This window comes from Pleurodeles waltl, chromosome 7, assembly GCF_031143425.1.
Source record: "Pleurodeles waltl isolate 20211129_DDA chromosome 7, aPleWal1.hap1.20221129, whole genome shotgun sequence".
NCBI lineage: Eukaryota > Metazoa > Chordata > Amphibia > Caudata > Salamandridae > Pleurodeles > Pleurodeles waltl.
In genome coordinates, this window is record NC_090446.1 from 1,350,683,326 (window position 1) to 1,350,703,894 (window position 20,569).

At 43.9% G+C, this 20,569-nt stretch overlaps 1 protein-coding gene across 4 annotated transcripts in view; it reads left to right on the forward strand.

The window, feature by feature from the left end:
* The first annotated feature begins 5,047 nt into the window (after nt 1–5,047).
* The window catches only part of KMT5C (lysine methyltransferase 5C), a 163,237-nt gene continuing 147,715 nt past the window's right edge, over nt 5,048–20,569 (forward strand). The window contains exons 1-5 of one of the 4 annotated variants that reach the window (XM_069200772.1): nt 5,102–5,137; nt 7,699–7,741; nt 11,850–12,000; nt 16,248–16,413; nt 19,120–19,229. In XM_069200772.1, coding sequence (XP_069056873.1) covers nt 11,891–12,000; nt 16,248–16,413; nt 19,120–19,229 — 386 coding nt within the window. In that variant the 5' untranslated portion in view covers nt 5,102–5,137; nt 7,699–7,741; nt 11,850–11,890. Of the gene's footprint in view, nt 5,251–7,698; nt 7,742–11,849; nt 12,001–16,247; nt 16,414–19,119; nt 19,230–20,569 lie in introns of all 4 variants that reach the window. The other 3 variants (XM_069200769.1, XM_069200771.1, XM_069200768.1) reach the window with 3 other exon arrangements.

Sequence of the window (20,569 nt, forward strand, 5' to 3'; positions counted from 1 at the left end):
TCTGAAGCAGGTCAGGTAGCCCAGGGCCTTCTCTTCGGAGTCCCTTTCATTAAAGACCTCTCAAAATTTGCAGCTACCTTCAATTCAATGGACAAAGCTCAGTTATCCCTCAAGAAAGTATTCAGGGAAACTCTTTTTCGGAGGGTCGGACGCATGTGGGGTCGCTCGTCGGGCTGCCCCTACTATCAAGGCCCCAGAAATGATTCCTTTGCCTGCGGATGTGGGTATAACAGAGACCAACAAACAGACTCTACGTTCTACCGCTCACGGCCCCGCAGAGGTAGGGGCCGTTATCGAAAAAACTACCACAAGGGACAACAAGGAGCCTCCCAGGACTCTACCAACTCAGTTGAGACTCATTCCTTCCTCAGAGGTGATTCTTGGGGGCAGAGTGCAGACTTGTCTTTTAGAATGACAAAAATTAACCAGAGATCCATAGGTGTTAGAAACCGTTCAAGGCTTCAAGTTGGAGTTTTATCAGCCCCCTCTCCAACAGTCCACCCTCCCCCTTCCCCATTTTTCCTGTCACGACCAAGAGGTCATAAGTTTGGAGGTTCAAGCTCTACTAAAAAAAAAGGGAAGATCTGCCATGCTGCTCCCCATCCAAGGGGCTTTTTTAGCCCTATCTTTCTGGTAGACAAGAAAGGCAGGGGATCAAGATTAGTTCTCAATCTCAATTAATTCAATGCCTGGATAGTCTACAGGCATTTTAACATGGAGGGAATTCATCTTCTAAAAGATATCCTTCAAGAAGGAGACTGGTTGGATTTAAAGGATGCATATCTGAGCATCTCGATTTTCCCTCCTCATCATCGCTTTCTTCAATTCTTTTGGCTAGACCAATGTTTCGAGTTTCAAGTCCTTCCGCTTGGGCTTTCTTCCGCTCCTTGGTGCTTTACCAAGGTGATGAGACCAGTGGTAGACTCTCTTTGCGCCCGGGGGGTGCGTCTGATCATTTACCTCGACGATCTAATCCTTATGGCTCAAGATCCCTTAGGGGGTCATTCTGACCCTGGCGGTCACCGACTGCCAGGGCCAACGACCGCGGAAGCACCGCCAACAGGCTGGCGGTGCTTCCATGGGCATTCTGACCGCGGCGGTACAGCCGCGGTCAGAAACGGGAAACCGGCGGTGTCCCGCCGGTTTCCCGCTGCCCCAGGGAATCCTCCACGGCGGCGCTGCTTGCAGCGCCGCCATGGGGATTCCGACCCCCTTACCGCCATCCTGTTCCTGACGGTTTTCACCGCCAGGAACAGGATGGCGGTAACGGGTGTCGCGGGGCCCCACATTGATTTTCAGTGTCTGCCAAGCAGACACTGAAAATCGCGACGGGTGCCACTGCACCCGTTGCACGCCTTCAACTCCGCCGGCTCCATTCGGACCCGGCTTCCTCGTTGAAGGCGCTTTCCCGCTGGGCCGGCGGGCGGCCTTCTGGCGGTCGCCCGCCAGCCCAGCGGGAAAGCCAGAATGGCCGCCGCGGTCATTCAGCGGCTCCCGCCGGGCGCGCGGTTACCGCCGGGAGTCGGAATGACCCCCTTAGTCCTTCAAGACCACTTGGCATGGACAATCCATCTCCTTCAGAGTCTGGGTTTCTTGATCAATCAACCCAAATCTTGCCTTCTGCCATCTCAGCAGATAGATTTCCTGGGTTTCTAGATAGATCCAGTGAAGGCCCAGTTGATTCTGCCCCCTCAGAAGGTTTGCAATATAAAGAAGGAATTGAGCCTTCTTTTATCCAAACAGAGGGTGTCCTTGAGGAACTTAGCCAGGATGGTGGGGCTTTTATCTTCTTCGATTCAGGCAATATTTCCGATTCCCCTTCAGTACAGAGCCCTCCAACGTCTCAAGATATCCCATCTGCAGAAGGGCCTGTCCTATGCAGACATGGTACCTCTTTCATTGGATGCCTGTTCGGAAATAGCTTGGTGGCTAGATCACATGGAGGCCTAGAACGGGCGTGCGATTTTCAGCACTTCCCCAGATGTGATTCTGGAATTGGATGCCAGCAGATGGGGCTGGGGAGCCCATTGCAGGTCCTTGACCACAGGAGGTCGATGGTCGGAGGAAGAACTTCACCTCCACATCAACTGCCTGGAACTTCTGGCTGGTTCCTTTGTGATCCGGAGTGTATCACCCCTGAAATTGGATTGTTGCATTCTTTTGAGGATGGACAACATTTCGGCGGTCAGGTATGTGAACAAACTAGGGGGCACGAAATCTCAGACCCGGGCTCGGATAGCTGTGAAGTTCTGGCAATTTTGTCTAAATCACTGCATTTCTGTAATTGCGGAATACCTGCTGGGGTGAACAATGCAGTAGCGGATTGGAATTCCAGATTCCTTCAGGATGGCAGCGATTGGAAGCTCCTCCTGGAAGTGTTTTCTCATCTATACCAGAGCTGGGGTCCTTTCACGATAGACCTCTTTGCCTCGAGACTGAATTGCCAGCTTCCCCTTTTCTTCAGCAGGAGACCGGATCCGGAGGCAATGGCCACGGATGCCTTCCTTCAGGACTGGTCTCTTCATCGGGAATATGCCTTTCCCCCTTTCAGCATGATCCCTCGAGTCTTGACTCAGGTTTGCTGTCAGAGAACCGAGATTGTTCTAGTGACCCCCCTTTGGAGAGCTCAAGCCTGGTTCCCTCTAGCTCTGGAGTTGTTGTGTGATTTTCCCCTTCTGATTCCTCTGTGATGCAATCTCTTGCTGGACCCTCTCGGGATTCCCCATCCTTTAATTGTGTCAGGCAAATTATGCCTGGTGGCATGGAGAATTTCTGGCAACAATGGCTCTTGCCAGGCATTTCTGAACAAGCTTCCAACTCCATTCACCAGGCCTGGTCTTCCAGCACACATAAACGCTATGCCTTTGCCTGGAAGCAATGGGTTAATTGGTGTGCTGAACGCGATGCAGATCACTTTAATGCTGATGTCAATCTTGTAGTTAATTTTCTAGCATCTCTTGCCGCGTCGGGTCTGACCTACAGATCTGTTAATAATTATAGATCATCTATATGGGCCGGTCATCTCCCAGTCTTGGGTAAACCGGTCAGTGAACACTTTGTGGTCTGTAAGTTGATGAGAGGCATCCGCCTGTCTAATCCACCTCTGCCTCGGTACTCGTCTCTTTGGGACATTAATGTGGTACTTTCCTTTATTTCCTCCTGGCCAGATAACAGGTTCCTGTCACGTAAACAACTTTCAGCTAAACTTACCCTGCTACTGTGACTCATTTCCTGAAAAAGAGTGTCAGATGTTAGTTCTCTGGACCTGGCAAGAAGGAGTTTTTCCCCTAATGGGGTTTCCTTTTCTATCTCCAGATGCACTAAGACAGGCACCAAGTCTGTGTCCTACCTGGCTTTTCCCCACAATTCTAAACTGTGTGTTGTTCAATGTTTAAAAGCTTATGAGGCTGCTACGGATGAATTCAGGAGAGATCCTAGGGGTCAATTATTAATTGCTCTTCAGAAACTTTTCAATCCAGTCTCAAAGGCTACTTTGGCCAGATGGATTAGATGGCTTCTTTCTAAAGCGGGAATTGATGTTTCCATTTTCGGGGCACATTCAGTTCACGGAGCTATGGCCTCAAAATATTTTAATTTGCGAATAAGATTAGAGGATATTATGAAAGCAGCAGACTGGTCCTCGGAGTCTACATTTAAGGCCTTCTATTATTAACCTATTTTAGACATTGCATCGGTGATGGTAAATCAGCTTTGAACAAGCATAATCTGAGTCTCCGGTCCTGACATAGAATAAAAAAATGTTGAGCTTTCGCGTCAAGAATTTTCAATTCTATTAAGGACATGTACGCAAGGATTACCCCTCCCTAATTTTAACAATAAGACATCATCTTATGAGTTAAGTATCTTGATTTAATTTTCCTGTCTCATTGTATTACCCACCCAGTTGATATGGCATTTTAAGCATGTTTACTGATACTAGGTTTTCTGGCCATGTTCTATGATTGTTTTTTTATTTCCCTTTTTCCTAGGGTTCGACCAGAAATGATGCTATCTAGCATTCGATGGATCCTTGGATGTTCCTTCCTTCTTGGGATTGCTGTTTTTCCTTGGATGTTTGGATTTGAGTCCCTCTTTGGGTTCACTCTTTGGTAGACTTTTATTGACTGAGATGTTCGCAAAGAGAAAGGAAGTTCATTTGCCTCGGATGATTATATACTGTACTCTATGGTTATGATGTTATATCCTTGAATGCTGGAATATGTTTTTGTTTTAAGAAACATCTTCTCTGATTGGCTGTTGTTTGTAATAAAGCATAGAAAGAGAAGCATAATCCTCGCCTCCATGTCCTTAATAGAATCTGCGTTTTGGTTCCAAATTGTTTGGCAGTTTTGCAACGCCTTCTTCTGAAGGACATTGTTCTGTAAACATGAAAGTTTGGAGAGTCCCAGGTCCTGTTCCGTGGCCATTGAGACTCTGTTCGATCCTGTTATTTTATAGAGTTTAACTTTTTACTTCAGCCTTTGCAAAGAAAGGGGAGGTCAATATGGTGGAGGTGTCCCTTGAAGGGCTGAGTCGTAGGGATTGGTCCATGTGATACACATTCTAAGGTTCATGGGATTCGAAGTTTTTCATTGTAGTTTTCATTGTTATTGTATCTGATTGGCTGCTGTAAAATCTATAGTAAAGAAAGATAAGCATATTCCTCCCCTCTGTGTCCTTAATAGAATTGAAAATTCTTATTGCGTCAGCTAGAACATTTTTTAAACTCTTTATTTCCTTTACTTTGCCCTCGACCATTTTTATAAAATTATTTCTGTTGTATCCCCCTTTTAATGTATTCCCCCAGTACGTATTTCACCTCAGTTCCTCCCCACTCCAATATTTACTTCTTATTTTTCCTATTTTTGTCTGGATGTCCCGGTTTCCTGATCTCTTTCATTTTATGTTACGCTTATCCCTAGTAAGATTGATAAAGGTAACGGTTAAAGTAGTCAAAACAATAGGGCGCTGAGAGCACATATGAAACACCACGCTTCCAAAACTGTGCAGCCCAATGGCTACGCGTCAGTGACGCAGGTAGAGGCCGGAGGGCTCTCTTAGGCGGAAAGCTTAATCGGCGAAGCTGAGGCGCGTGGAAAGGAGTGCTCAGGGAGCAACAGGAAGTTCATAGTTGACGGTATGTACGGGCCGGGTGGCTCTTGTCAGCGGAAGTCTCCTCACCCATACCGGTTCATTTTTCACGGGTTATTGGGGTCTGAGGAGGCCGTCAACAGGCGGGAGGCGCATCAGGTATATCTTCTACCCGAGTTGTCCAAGATAAGAAGGGAGAAATGATAGAGGCCTCCATCCGGTAAACGCGTGAGAAACCCCCAGTCTTCTTTCTCCGAGGGAACCCTGAGATACCCGATGCTTCCACCTATTTCCCTGATGTTCCCTCAGCCCACTTAAGGCGTACTTCTCGGTGCTAGTGAACTAACTACTCTGCGACGATCACATCATTTATACCGGTGTCACGGGGACGAAGCATCATCAGATAGCGGTCCGCCTTACATGCCTTGTGTTTTTTTTATAGTGTGAAAGCGCATGTTACATTTTACTCGGAGGAAGTGTGCGATTGTGACACGAGTGGCGAGTTTTGGTGACCTCAGTAAATAAGTTATATTCCTGTAACGTTAATTTCATAAATGGTACTTTACCGCTGTCGTCATCAGGGTTGAGGGACTGGGTAGCGGAAACCAGCCATACCGATTGGTTTGGCTAATGCCTGCTAGCTCTATCAGCTAAACGAGTAGGCGGGACGTTTCTGTGAAGGATTTGGTTTGGATATTTTTTAATTCTGAAAATAGACTCTCAAATCTTACTAAGACTTCTGGTCACTCTGTTCTCCCCTCTGTGTGACTCTGGTCACACTTCTTTCTTGTGCAACTCTCACAGCGTTAAACACTTGTCCCGTTTTCTCCCATAACATTCTGAAATCTTCACACTGATTGTCTCGCGTCCCTTTTACTCTTCAGCACCGTCTTTTCACTCTCTCCGTCTTCAAATACTTCATTCATCGTCCCCGCGTCATCCCCATGAACTCAACCACCTAACCCACTGTATACACTCCATTTTCTTTATTTTAGCACTGTTAACATTTCTATTGCTGTGAAGCACGTTCACACACTTTCTCGTAGATTTACAATTAGCACATGCACTGCATTCCGGCTTTGGTTCGGAGCTCCCAGGTTTGTCCGTCGCAAATCAACAAACCTGAACCACTGGCAGACACTGAAAAACATGCACTGGGTTGGGTTGAAAAGGCAGTTTCTAGTGACCAGCTCATTTAAAGACCTGATACTAGTATTGCGTCTCACTCGGTTAGCCTTTCAGTCTAACCTTAACTTTCACTGCAATCTGTTCCCAAATAATACATATCCAGAGAAAATCACCAGTTTTGTAATTTTATTGATCCAAAGAAAGTTGTTTTCATTGAAGAGAGTGCCCCAAATAAAATTGATCTGATGTATGTATGAATTTTGAACTGTTGTTTTCCCGCTCTTTGATCACTTGGACCTAATGAAACACCTAGTTCTGTAAATGAACTTCTAAAATCAATTTGACTTTAACTTGAGTAAGGTGTTTGATACACAGTGATCAGATATACTTTATTTGGCACATCCCATTCAGTGAAAAAAACTCTCTTTGGATCAATAAAGTTACAAAACTGGTGATTTTTTCTGGATATATGTTACGTGGGGACTGAGTTCAGTGAAAGTTATCTGAAAGAGAGCAAGACATTATTTGATGTGGTTTTCCATTACCACAGCTTTTGCTGGCACCGCCTTTCAGAGGATTGCAAAAAAATAAGGCAGTGTTTATATCAAGCTTCTCCAACGATTAGCTTGTGAGCTACTGGTAGTACCCCAGCTACCTGTAAGGAGCTCTCCTTTGTGGCACACAGCCTCAAAAGTTAGAAGCGTTTGCTTGTTTAAATGGACATAAGTATACCAAAAAATTGAATGCATGTATTTGATTCGCAAATGTGTATAATTTCAGAACTCATAAACTGATGTTTGTAGAAAAGTGGCTGAAGTTCCAAAATATATTTTAAGTTAATATTTGGGTGCAGCTTTAGGGAGGCATATTACTAATATTACCTTGGTACCAAGGGTATTGTAGCTATGGTTGTTTTGTATTACCCACTTAGAGGCATTCTACTTTAACAAGCCTTTTTTATGTTACTGCTGGCAATTGTGTCGGATGCACTGAGGTGATCACAGTTAGTAATCTTGCATATGGTAGCCACTAATGTAATCTTATCTGAAGTGGTAACTGATAATATTATTATAATAATATTAGTAGCTCATGATGATTTTCATTGAACAGTAAATGTTGGTGATCCATGTTTGTATTTTGGCAACACAGACTAGTGGGTTGTGTGCAACACTGAATTGATACCTGATAGCATGAGTTTGGCAGTAGGTTTCAAAAACATTTAAAGAATGCCAGGCTGCCCTCCCCCTTTTTTTCCATATGCTGGTATGTGTTTCAGTTGCTTTAGCTGAGCACAAGATGCATGACACTTGATGACGGTGATGGTCATATAGCGAGAAGGCAACCTATGGGTAAAATCCAGGCTATAGTTGGCTCAGTCAAAGGAGACTGCGTTCATTTGAGATTTATGATAAAATGCCAGCATTGTTTGTGGTTGCTGTAGTGCTTTCAGTGTCTGAATGCTTTATTTATTGTTTTTAGCTTTCTTGTTGACTGGAGTCAAGATGCACAGATATGATGTCAGGTAGGCAAAGAGCTGTCTCAGTGTATTGTTTTGTAAATATTCACTGGGTAGACCTTTAGGGACCTCTTTGATGGAATATGTTTATTGCTGTATCTACCAAAGGACATAACCGTAAAAGTTTGTAGGGGGTAATAGTTATCTGATGCAGGTCTCAAAAATCATTAAAATGTTACTAGACCTGCAGGTTAAGTAACTTGAATAATCTACTCAACCATAACTGTAATGTACTTGACCTGAAAATGTGTCTCAAATTGTGTGATCCTAGTCAAATATTTAAGTTTACAGAGTCCCCTTTTTCTTCATTGTCCCATATGAATGTATTTTCAAATCTATGAGCTCAGCATTTTTGCTGTACAAAACGTCTTTATTTGATTAAATAGACTAAACGTTCGCTCCATGTATAAAAATAATCTAGCCCTCAAATAGGGAACACATGATCCATTACTTACAGTTTACTAGAAGCATTGCCATCAGGTCAGGAGTGTTTCTCAGGTTATGGTTGAACACTCTCTTTTAATAAATATATTACTAAAGCATGATGTGGTAGCAAACTGTCATTTACAGATTGAACATTTCCAAAAAATGTCCAAAAACCTTCCCACTAACGTGCAGCTTTACTGATAAAACTGTATAATGTATTAACAATCTGTGAAAATCGGGTTTCAGAAAAAATATTTATTCTTTGCACTTGTTGGTGTCATATGTTTGGGCAACATTTTATATGAATAGTTCTGAAGAGTAGGTTGGTGTGTGTGGGTGTACCTTTGGATTGGCAACACATAGCTATCTATTTGGTTTGTTGCATTCTATGTGTGATGGTTGTAGATGGTGTGTCTGCATTTTTTTGGCACATTAAGGAAATCAATTTTTTTCTTTTAGTTCTAAATTCAACATTATATTTTTGCATTGTTTGTTTTGCTGCAGTTTTGGAAAGCTGTCTAGGGCGTATAGTTGCACTTGGGAAATGTACACATGAACTAATTTCTAAAGATAGTGTGTAACTAGTGGCTAATGGCATGCTTTGGCATTTGACAATTCATCGGGTGCTTGTGTACACTGTGTTATAAGAATAGTGTTGGGCTAATGTTTAGCCATATTACCCTTACTGATATAGGGACTAAAGTGGGTCGGGGTTGTGGTGGGGGAAGAAGGTTGTTCTTGTATTGAAACATTGTGGCCCTTATTTGAGGTGGTGATGTTCTTGTTTTGAAAAATTACTTTTGCCCACCAGTAGGGGGCTTTGGTCTGGTATTTGAAGAGTGCATTTTCTCTTTTTGGGTCTCAAACACTGGTGATAAAAGAAAAACAATTAAAAAAGCACCTGGGTGTGATGATATGACAAAATCATATGTGAGCTCCTTGTTGAGGGGTGCTTGTCCATCACTGTTGTCATTATTACCAAGGTTACGAGGTAAGGCTAATTTCTATACATTATCTGCTTCTAAAACTATCTTGGGGTACAAGCTCTCTAACCCCTTTGAGGATTCATGCCTGTAAATGACTGCTTTACACGTGGCATGCCATTAAACAAGAGATTCCCCCCAGTGTTAGCATTAACGTGGTTCCCATTATCTCTTATTTGAGCTCATAGTCTAGATGCAGGAGGAAGCTAAGACGATATACCATTTGCAGACTTTGCCAGAGAGCTACGGTTTATCAACGTCAAACTATGTGAAGTCAGTGGCCGAAGACCAGTCTAGATATAAAGCATCAAACCTTCAGATTTATTCTTTTAGTTACTAGGCACACAACACCCACTTTTAGGACTTATGAAAGATATGTACTATGAAACCTCGTTAAGATGCTGGACTGTATAGAAAGGTGAGATGGCAGTAGTGAGTTAGCATTGATTTTTCACTTGTTCACGTAGTTAAACTGGACACTATGTACTCTGGGTTGAGTTACACTGCTGAAAATTTGGGTGTACTTGAAAGCTTCAGAGTGAAACACATGACTAAAGAAATGTATATCCTTAAAATTACAACAGTTGCCAGTCCTATTCTTTTAAATGAAAACAAATGGTTATCATAAGCATCCATTTCTGCAGGATAGGCAGTCCCGGGTCTTACAAAAAGAGTAGGACATGACTTGACAACTACTGCACCATTGTGGTGCATTTGTAGAGCTCCGGTTTCTACAGCCCTATCATGGCTGGGAATTACTTTGTTTCTTGACCTGAGGTGGAAAATTTGGATCAAGTGCTTTGGCATAGCCCTGCATTTCAGTCCTGGAATGCGAGCCAGAGCTGAGGTCCGATTTAGGGTTTGTGGGTGTAGGCTGGGGCATTTTGTGAATAGGTACTCAAAATGGAAGAGCTGGTCAAGTTTGATCTGTGAAGTTGTGAGGATGGGATTTACTCTTGAATTGAGGCTGTAGGTTCGTGTGTGTGTATACTGCTTAACATGAGCAGTATTTAAGCACAATTTGTGTAATGTTGAAACTGGGAGATTGCTGAATGTCCATGGATTTTTTTGAGCGATGTTATCTTGTCAATTTTGTCAACACAAAAGGATGAGGGACGGAGTGCTGAACAATGCAAACACTCACAGATCTGGGTTTAATCCATCGTTCTTTTGCCCACCATGCCACCCCAGTTTGGACCCAGCCATATGCAAATCAGTCTTGACCCTGTTTTTGCATTTGTCGCCCCAAGTGGGAAGGGTATGCCCAGGCGTGGGTCCCGTGCTTGCCATGCCACCAGATTCAAACTAGCCTGGCTGATGAAGGGTGATACCCTGAAACCGGTCCCAGGATGCTTGTTTCTCGTCCAGGGAGGACCTGGCCTGGCAGTTCGGGCTGGACTGTTCCCATAGGGAACAGGGTCAAGACTGATTTGCATATGGCTGGGTCTGAGCTGGAATGGCATGGCAGGCAAAAAAAACTGATGCATTAAACCCAGATCTGTGACTGGGGGTGAATGTTTGATTTGTTCTGCATTCCGTCCATCTTCTGTTGTTTTTGCATCTTGTCAATTTTGAGCAAGTTTCAGTAGTTACAGTGACCTCAGATTAAAAGGTTGTGAATGCCCGTATTGCATCCATTTGCTGGGTTCTTCCAACAGACTCCCAAAAATACATCAGATAAAAGGATTTTGTGCACCAATTGGCTCTGAATAGCAATGAGAAAGTGCTGATTTGTAGAATTTGTTTATAGAAGACAGACATATGTGGTTGATTGGACTTTTTGTCAGTGAACTTATGAGTTAATTGTGTAGGGTGCTGCTGTGACAGAATGGGATTGAAGCCCTTCTTGTGGGTTTTTTGTGTGGAGATAACAGATTGATGAAGCACATGCATGTTTTACGTTTTAGGCATGATGAGGCACTGTAGTATTGGAGTAGATGTAAATCAGGAATGCTTTCCTTGATAAGAGCAGGCGGGTTAGAGGCAGGCTCAGCAGCGACAATAGAGGAGATCTAAAATTGGATCATTGGTTACTGCAGGAGCTCGACTCCAAAGTCGTTAATTAATGCAGAAGATGCAGGACTGGAAGATGGCTGTCGCTGAAGGGTGCAAAGGACTCAAGCCAGTAGTAATACTGTCACTATTGGATACAATTACTGCCTATTATGAACGTTTGGCTGTGCAAAGAGCTCAGAATAAGTAAAAATAAAGTAGTCAGCACAGATAGGACTGAGGTCCTACATCACAGCCTTGACTTGAGCTTGTGACTCAAGGTAATGGGGCGTGCACTACAACACCACACCTATTTAACTTTTGTGAATGTTTCAGACTGGAATTAAAAAGACTACTGGTTAGCATATTACAGTTTTATAGAACTGTGGTGGAAAAAATGGAAGCTTTGGATCTTAAATGGGATTACATGGAGAAGTGCCTATGTTAATGTTTTGGATGAAGTTGAGTGAAAGGTCAAGCCAAACGTGAGTGCTTAGATTGGCTTGATGAGAGTTGTCTAGAGCAAGTACAGTAGGTGGAAGGAGCAGAAAATTCCCACGTTGCCTCTTGGTATACATTATGGGATAGAAAGACTCAGAAAGATAGTGTCTATAAAGGATGTAATAAGACAGCCGTAGTTTGTGGTTTTCGTACTCACCTATTCAGACCTTATGAAGTTGTTTCTGAAATTGCTTTTGTTTGCTCTTTATTAGTTTGCTGGTGAAAACAGCATGATCCTGGACTTCAGGATACTATGGGTTCAACTCGACTGACAGCCCGAGAACTGTGTGAAAATGATGATCTCGCCACCAGTCTGGTGCTCGACCCATACCTGGGATTCAAGACCCACAAGATGAACATCAGGTGAGGAGATGAATGAACCTCTGAGGGTGGTTGCTGACACCACAGCTTTAAATTTAGGCTAGATGATAACAATGTGTAAGGAAGAGCAGAGTGAGTCATTTTCTTTAACACAGAAGTCATGTTTTTTTACATGGTCCCGCATCAAGGACTTGGTCAGGGTGCCAACCCGAATCTGAAAAACATTTGCACTGCGCTCCACAACCCACTGAGCAATATTTGAGCAATATGTGTTTCAGATAACAATCTCATGAGGCATTAAATGGTTAGTTGGTGGAGCCCCAAACTCTTTCATTAAAGCATTATTCACTGAAGAGCACTAGACCACAAGAGATTTATATATGAAATCATTTTTAAAAATTAGAATCCAAGTGTAGGGCACTCAATATTAATTGTGTGACCACAATAAAGAGAAAGTGGTATGATATTTAGTTCCTTGGCCTAGGTTTCTCGTGATCCATATCCCAAGATATTTGTGGCCATCTGCCATCTTAAGTGGAAGAGGTTGTAGTATCTTGGGCTGGGGCCAATGGACCAGGAAATCAACTGTTGTATCCCAGTTTGCCCAGAGGCCTCGCTGTAGACCTTTAGAATTGGTGATATCCTTGGAAGGGACGTAATGGGTTATTGTATGTACAGCAGGAGATCATCCCCATCCAAATAGTTTGTCTTCTTGGTCTGATCTGCATCTGAACCCATACATCTCAGCATCTCATTGGATCCAATGAATAAGGGTCTGTATCACTATAGTGAATAAAAGGAGGGAATGTGAATGGGTACCATGCTCAATGGAAAAGGATGGGGACAGCACACCATTCACCCTTACACGTGCACATGGGTCCATGTAGAGTGTCTGGTCGTACCTCCTGATATCACGGACAACGTTGAGCCTGCATAGCACCACATAGAGAAACAGCTAGTTGACTGTCGAAAGTCTGTTCTTTTATGGGCTCTGGCCAATACCACATTCACTCTGTGGAGGCAGTGGTGCGTGTCACTTGCAGGCATAAAGCCATTTTGGTCCCTATGGATGATCAAGCATATCACTTTGGGCAATCTGTTTGCCAGCACTTTTGCAAGGATCTTGGCCTCTGTACTTGAGCGACATCGGGTGGTATAAGCTGCATTCCTGGGGTGGTTTTCCCTCCTTTAATATCAACATGATCGTAGTGTGTAGGTTCTGAGACCGGCTCGTGACTCACCAGTTACCTTCACCAGGCTGTTCAGTATGCAGTCACGGGCCTCCTTTGGATGATGTGAGGCCAGAAACCTGCAAGTGAGCCGCCTGTGCCAACCCAGGACTTGCGTCAAACTAGCCCATGGTCTTTGGGTGAAAAATCAAGTGGAGAGGAGGAAGAGGGCAGGTGAGGCTCTCTACTCAGTCATTCTACCCTCACAACCTCCAGTACTTATGATGCTCCCCACCAATAAAGAGGGTGGGATAAGGGAGCAATGAATGCCACCATATTCTGCTACAGGTACGACCCTTTGTATGTGGGGTCCCTGCAAATTACTAGCCCTCAGTGGGTACCAGTAACTTAACCACGTGGAATCCCCAGTCTATTAATGCTTCAATGATTTCCTGTCCTTTCCAGGCCCGGGCACTGGTGACGTCTCCCTCTGTCCAAGGTGACCACTCAAATAGTGTCGCATGGGGAAGGGGGTGCCACTGGCGTAGGCCCATCGCTCCCTGCTAATCTCAACCTCCACACCTCTGATCTGGGGCTTCTTACCCCACCTGTCCCTCCCTCCATTCCCTTCCTGAGGAGGGAGCCCAAGCCTCTCCTCTTACCCAAAAAGATGGCCTGCTGCTTTATGTGGGCCAGTCTCAGGGAGTAACAGTCAAGTAGCAGGATGCAACCCGTCCAGGCCTCTTTTACTGGCACCTGGCGCCATTGATCTTGCAGGCCCCTGATCCAACCTCAGCTTTGAGGCCTTGCTGTCACTCTTCAGGAAGAAAGGGGGAAAGTGGTGCTGCTCATGGCCCTTCTGGACATCCCTCACAAAGCTAATATTTGGCAGTGCAGGATGCACCGCCCCGCTACCTCAACAGAGGTGGGGTGGGCCATCCTCCCTGCAGAATTCTCTTGGTCATGCTCGAGCCTGTGGCATCATACACTATTATGATTACTTGCCACCCGGAAAGGCTGGCTTAATCTCTGAGTTGCAGACAGCGAGTATAACGATTTGTGCACAGTAGGGATTGTGTCCACCATCTTGGCTGCTAGGCCATGCCCAAAGCTTCTATTCTTCAAATGGATTTTCAATTTTAGTTAGCCAATATATTTAAGGTTAGCTGCATTAAATGAAAAGCAAGTCTGTCACTCCTGAGACCACATACAGCTTTTGGCTGCCGAGTGGGCAGGTTTTCAGGTTGATCTTGAGTAATTTAAATCTTGTTTCGACGGGCCTTGCATGGGATATGGTATGTTGAAGGGATTTTAATCGGGCATGGCATTGATGTCCTTAAAGTGGGAACTGAGATAGGAGTGAATAGACCAAATGGTAGTGCATTAGACTGGATAGTGAAGACTTTGATCTAGCCTTGGCACCGTAAAACCCCACCTTGGACTTGGTTGAAACCCTTGTTCTTGTTTGGAAGCTGAGCATTTGGACCAGGAGGCGTTGGACTGTTGTTTAACTTGAAACTAAGTAGCATGGTCCCCAACTCATGAGATGTCCAGTTACCACCCAGAGGCACTGAAAAGAGAGGACTAAACCTGCCTTAGCTTTCCCCACTAAATTCTGTTTACATGCATTAGCATACAGTAGAGGAATAAAGATGTCCAAGAACATCCAAATGCCACAAAGGTGAACTATTGGTAAAGAGTTCTGAGTGCCTTCAGGGTTCTAGAACAGTCTAGAACAGTCTAGATCAGTCTCAAAGTGATAAAGATGTCTGAAGTTCTGTAAGTACATTTTAGTTTAACTGCTTTTTTTTAAATTCTGTTTTACTAAATTCATTTTCTTTGAAATGTTTACAATGGTTTGTGGTTAATTACTGTGTCACGTTTTTCCATATTTTTTAACAACTTACACCAGTTTGAATAAGGCTTGAATGATTTTGGTGCTTGCACTTTAAGGGGAAAATTGCTGCGTTCTGGATATACAAGCAGTAAGCTTGTAGCCTAAATTGAGAGTAGAATAGGATGGCAAGTTCGGGGGGGATGGTTTTCTTTGTGTGACTTTCAGAAAAGCCTTCTTCACTTCCGCACCATTACAGTGAATGAATGAATGTTGAACCATTTATTAACTGCTGCTCTTCTAGAGTCAGGTGTACAGCATGTTAACGACATTAAGCTATGCCAGACCAATATGATTGGGTTTTCCAGACCCGCACTATTTTGGGCAGCATGTATCTCGTATGAATGTCTGTGGAAATAAATCAGAACTTTCTTATGTTACCAGATGGGTCTTTTTAATCATGTTAAGAATTGTTCAAGGAATAGTCTTACCAGTAGATCGACAAGCAGTCTGTATTATATATACCTTGGTATTCATTGAAAACAAGCTGTTGTGGCAGCCTTTGTGATTGGGTTGATGAAGTTTAGTCAGTCACCAATCACCTCTTCCATGTAAGTGCTGGAAAGAGGCCAGATAAAGATATGCGTGAGCTGTGCTGGTGGAAAAATGATGGGCTCATAGGATGGCAGTATTATGATTGTAGCTTTAGGAGGTCGTGGGGTGGTTATGCATTTGAACCCGATGTGGCCTTTGACCACCATGCAGGTGACTGTAATCACAAATGAGTCCTTCCCCATCGCTGCTCCTAGAGATTGCGTTAGGCTGTAGTTGGCAGTAGGGGAGACTGCTCTCATGGTGGTCTGAGAGTTAATACATCACGTCGTACTAATGGCTAGAAGTAGAAGGATTAGCATCCTGAGTTCATGTTTATTAATGACCATGTTAAAAGCTGATAAATGGTTGAGCAGTGCCACAGAAGCCTCCCGTATTGGAGCTGAAGCTAACCATTGTTCCCACAACAAAATCTATTAAATTCTTTCAAGTTGTGCCTCCAGTTTTTTTTCGGATGTTGCAAATTTTGCAATGTAAGTTACACAGGCAGACACATTTACAGATGTATGTTTCCAGTCTATTTTTGTGTTGGGAAGTGATTATGTAGCAGCAAAGCTACAATCTCCAACTCTTGTGGGCTCGGTCTCCCTAGAGCAGTTATCCTTTTGATGTTACTGTGCAGTTTATTCCTCAGTGCCATTCCACCTTACTCTTTGGGTCTTTTGCTCTCCCAGCCCTCTGCCAGCTATAAGAAGACAGCAGCACTTGAAGGAGGCACTGCAGACATTCCTGAAGCGGCGGGACCTGGAGGAAGCATATCGAGCACTGACCATGGGAGAGTGGGCTTGCCAGTACTTTCTGAACCGTAGCAGGCAGCAGGAGGCTACCCTCAAGGCACATGTAAGATCCTCTCTCTACAGTTTATGTTCTTTTGAGCCGAACATATTGTGTTTGCCTGAATTGTCCTTCTTAGGAATTCTCGTATTATAATTGTATCAATATTTTCTCCTTTACCATCTGACCCAACCAACCCAGTGCTGGTTGGCTCAGCTTGTTTAGTGCTGTTCTTATTTAGCTTTTTTACTGTTCCTTCCGCAACCCAAATTTGTGTTCAAGGATAACTAATGTCCCAGGCCCTAGCATACTGAAAAAGCATAATTCTTAGTTGTTGGCAGGTCACAGGTTTCACAAACCCTGATGTATGGCTGTACAACCTCCTTCCCTTTTGTCTGTCAACAACCAACTAAGAGTGTGTTGACAAGCCTTCTGCCTTTCACTCTAGACGTGAGGGGGGTGAAAGAAATGAATATTCATTTTCATAATCTAGTAATATACTGTTCAGCACTTTAGGCCGTTGCTACACAGATATACAGTGATATACAGCCCTCATCCTCCTCGACCTATCAGCCGCTTTCGACACAGTCTGCCACCGCACCCTGCTAACCCGTCTCCACGAAGCCGGCATCCAAGACAAAGCCCTCAACTGGATCTCATCCTTCCTCTCCGACAGAACCCAGAGAGTCCGACTCTCACCCTTCCGCTCCAAAGCCACCAACCTCATCTGCGGCGTCCCCCAAGGCTCCTCTCTTAGCCCAACGTTGTTCAACGTCTACATGGCCCCCCTCGCACAACTGGCCCGTCATCACAACCTCAGCATCATCTCCTACGCCGACGACACCCAGCTCGTCCTCTCCCTGACCAAAGATCCGCTCACGGCCAAAACCAACCTCCACGAGGGACTAAAATCCATCGCCGAGTGGATGAACAACAGCCGCCTGAAACTTAACTCCGACAAAACGGAAGTCATCATCCTCGGACGCACCCCCTCGGCCTGGAACGACTCCTGGTGGCCCACCGCCCTCGGACCCCCACCCACCCCAGCCAGCCACGCACGAAACCTCGGCTTCGTCCTCGACTCTGCCCTCACCATGTCCAAACAGATCAACGCCGTCTCCTCTTCTTGTTTCAACACCCTCCGCATGCTCTGCAGGATCTTCAAGTGGATTCCAACAGGAACCAGGAAGACGGTAACTCAAACCCTCGTCAGTAGCAGACTTGACTACGGCAACACACTCCACGTCAACTCCGCTCCGCCAACCTCGCCCTCGCCATCGTCCCCCGAATCCAGCGCAAGACCTCTGGCGGCAGATCCTTCTCCTTCCTCGCCGCCAAGACCTGGAACTCTCTCCCCACCTCACTACGCCAGACCCAGGACCTCCTCACCTTCAGGAGACTCCTCAAGACATGGCTCTTCGAACGCTAGCAGCACCCCCCCCCCCCCCCCCCTACCCACAGCGCCTCGAAACCCTGTCTGGTACATAGCGCACTTTATAAATTCACTGATTGATTGATTGATAAAGAGGCAATACATCAGCATTCATATTTTCAAACTGAGTATCTCTTTCTTGCATTGGCTCCTATCATTTTCTTTTGATGGGTCAGGAGATAGTTCCTGTTAAAAATCTCTTGTTGCAGAGATTCAAGCTGCCATTGTTTCACAGTTTTCACCAAGTTATCAGCTGCAATGTTTCTAGTTGTGTGTTAACACCCAATTGCCAGTACATGCCTAATCCTTCATTGATAGGGTTATTAGACACTAGGGCTAAAAACAGCAGAGATGTATTATTTTGCGCACCTATTAAAAATTGTTGCACTTCATTCCGTTTTAGAACAGGCACTTACTGCTAACTCACATTTAGTGTTAGTTGTCCATTTAAAAAAATCTTTTTAAAAGAGGAATGCACACAAAACAGGAGTCCAAATCATGGCACAGTGTATTCCTTATTTACCACAGTGACGTAATTATTTTAGAAAAACGCACCTGACACCTGGTGCATATTTTATTTGTAGCTGGGATGCATTCACAGTTGTAATTGGCTCATGTAATTGATGTTTTAAATGTTTGTTTCTTTAGATGCGAGTCAGTTAAGTGCAGAGCTGCGCTGACATCTTGTTGTTAGAGGTACAAGCTCCTGGATCATAAGAAAAGAACATTTCAACTAAAACTTTCTTGGGGTTTTCCTGTTAAGAAGTTTCATCTGTTATCCTTGCATATTGTTATTATGTACAGTTACTGCATACAGTACTGACTTGGACCACTTAGGACGACACTAACAATAGATGTATCTTCTCTGTTGATGGAGACAAGAGGTCCTAATGGTCTATGCTCCTCTGTCCACCTAGCCCCAATTAAAGCAACAGCATGATATTTGTTGTTTCAAATTGCAATGAAAGTGACATAGCACTGACTGTACACCACTTTTGCCTGGTCCATAAGAGTCCTCCTAAGGAATTAAACCACATGACTTTTCCCCAAACTTGAATAAATGACTTCAGGACATAACTTTTGATACTTCCACATTCAACTCTCTTCCTATTGACCACCTTTTTTTATAGAGTGATGTCACTCTTATTTGCTGGTTGATGGGGAGAAAAAGCTTGGCATTTAGTGAAAATGTGTTTGAATAAAACTTTAGTACTTGGTGCATATAAATAATCTGGATAGCTTAGTTTGTAAAGGAATCTATTTGCAGTAATGTAAGTTGCCATATCTTTCATATTCCTTCATGCCCAGTGAACAGTAACCAGTAATTGTCTCCTTCACAGATCTTTAAGTACCTGCGGGTATTTCTTCCAGAGAGTGGATTTCGGATACTTCCTTGCAGTCGCTACTCATTGGAAACAAATGGTGCCAAAGTGGTCTCAATGAAGACATGGTAAATGACTATATTTTTCTTTAGTGCACTATTTGTTAGAAAGTAATGGCTATCTCATTACATACATTTGTTTGTATTTAGTTGATGTTGTCAGTATGTATTATCCGTTGTCCACATTCTAAAAGAGTAGGTTGTACGGCAGAAATGCATAATAGAAGATTGTCTTTTCATAGGCAGACATACTCTAATCCATAAGCAAAGTCTTCTACATTGTTGCACCTAAAAGATCTAAACATTTGTTTCCTTAGTTAAGTAACAAAATTCCTTTCTTTTCTAAGTCTTTTCAGTCTACAGATCCCTTCTCTGCCTTTTGTCCTCCACCGTTGAATAATGTTTTTATATTGTCAGAAAGTAGACAGACTGGATTGATTGCTGGTAAAAACCACTATCCTCTTATTTAGAATAGGAACAAGGTAATGCAGTGTAACACTGAAATTTAATCTAATCTAATTTTTTAAAAACTAGTTTTGGCATATGGGCTGACAGAGGCTGGATAAATGAGAATTTCCTCCCAATGCACTATTCGGGAATTGAGTCCGCCACAACCAGGGAACGCTACCAATCATTAGAATTCTAAAACCTAGAGATGGAGGAGAATCCTGGGTAGTGTGACTTGTATGGATCCAAGTACATTTTCTAACCCAGAATGCACTACAAACATCAAAGTATGGGTCGCAAAAGGCTATTTTCCCATATTTATATGACATAAAGTTCTTGCACTTCCAGTCAGTGGCCAAAATCGTACCACGCTGTCTTCCAACACTTCTCCCAATTGAAGTGCTGCCTCTCATATGGGCAGACTTCATGCACTTCTTCGGAATGGACCAAAACCTACAACCATGTGAAGATGTCATTGACAACACATTGACTTCACACAGTGCAAGTTTTAACACGTCCTTGCTATATAGGCCATAGGCCCACTCACCCATGTGTGGTACTTTTATTATCTGGAGAAGTGTTGGAACACTGGGTGTATCCGTGCAGATTCCAGAACTTTCCCTCACGGAAATATGAGGAAAAGGGATGACTTTTGTTAAAATTTGTCATTTCCTGGGCATCCTTTGGGATCCACACAAGTGACCTGCCCTAGACCCGAACCCCCCAACCACCATTTTCATTTTAGAGAATGTTTCTGTAAAGAAAGCACAACTACAGCATGCAACATTTTCTTTTTTTTCTAATCAAGCCAATTATATGCCAATTAGCCCTGCAGAGAGGGGGGATTGTGAGACTGCACCATAATGGACTTTCAGAGTCATTTAATGCATTTCAGGTTTTTGCTCTGTGGAGTAAGGATCTCTCACCACAGATGCCACTTAAGGATTTTTTGTGTACAAAAC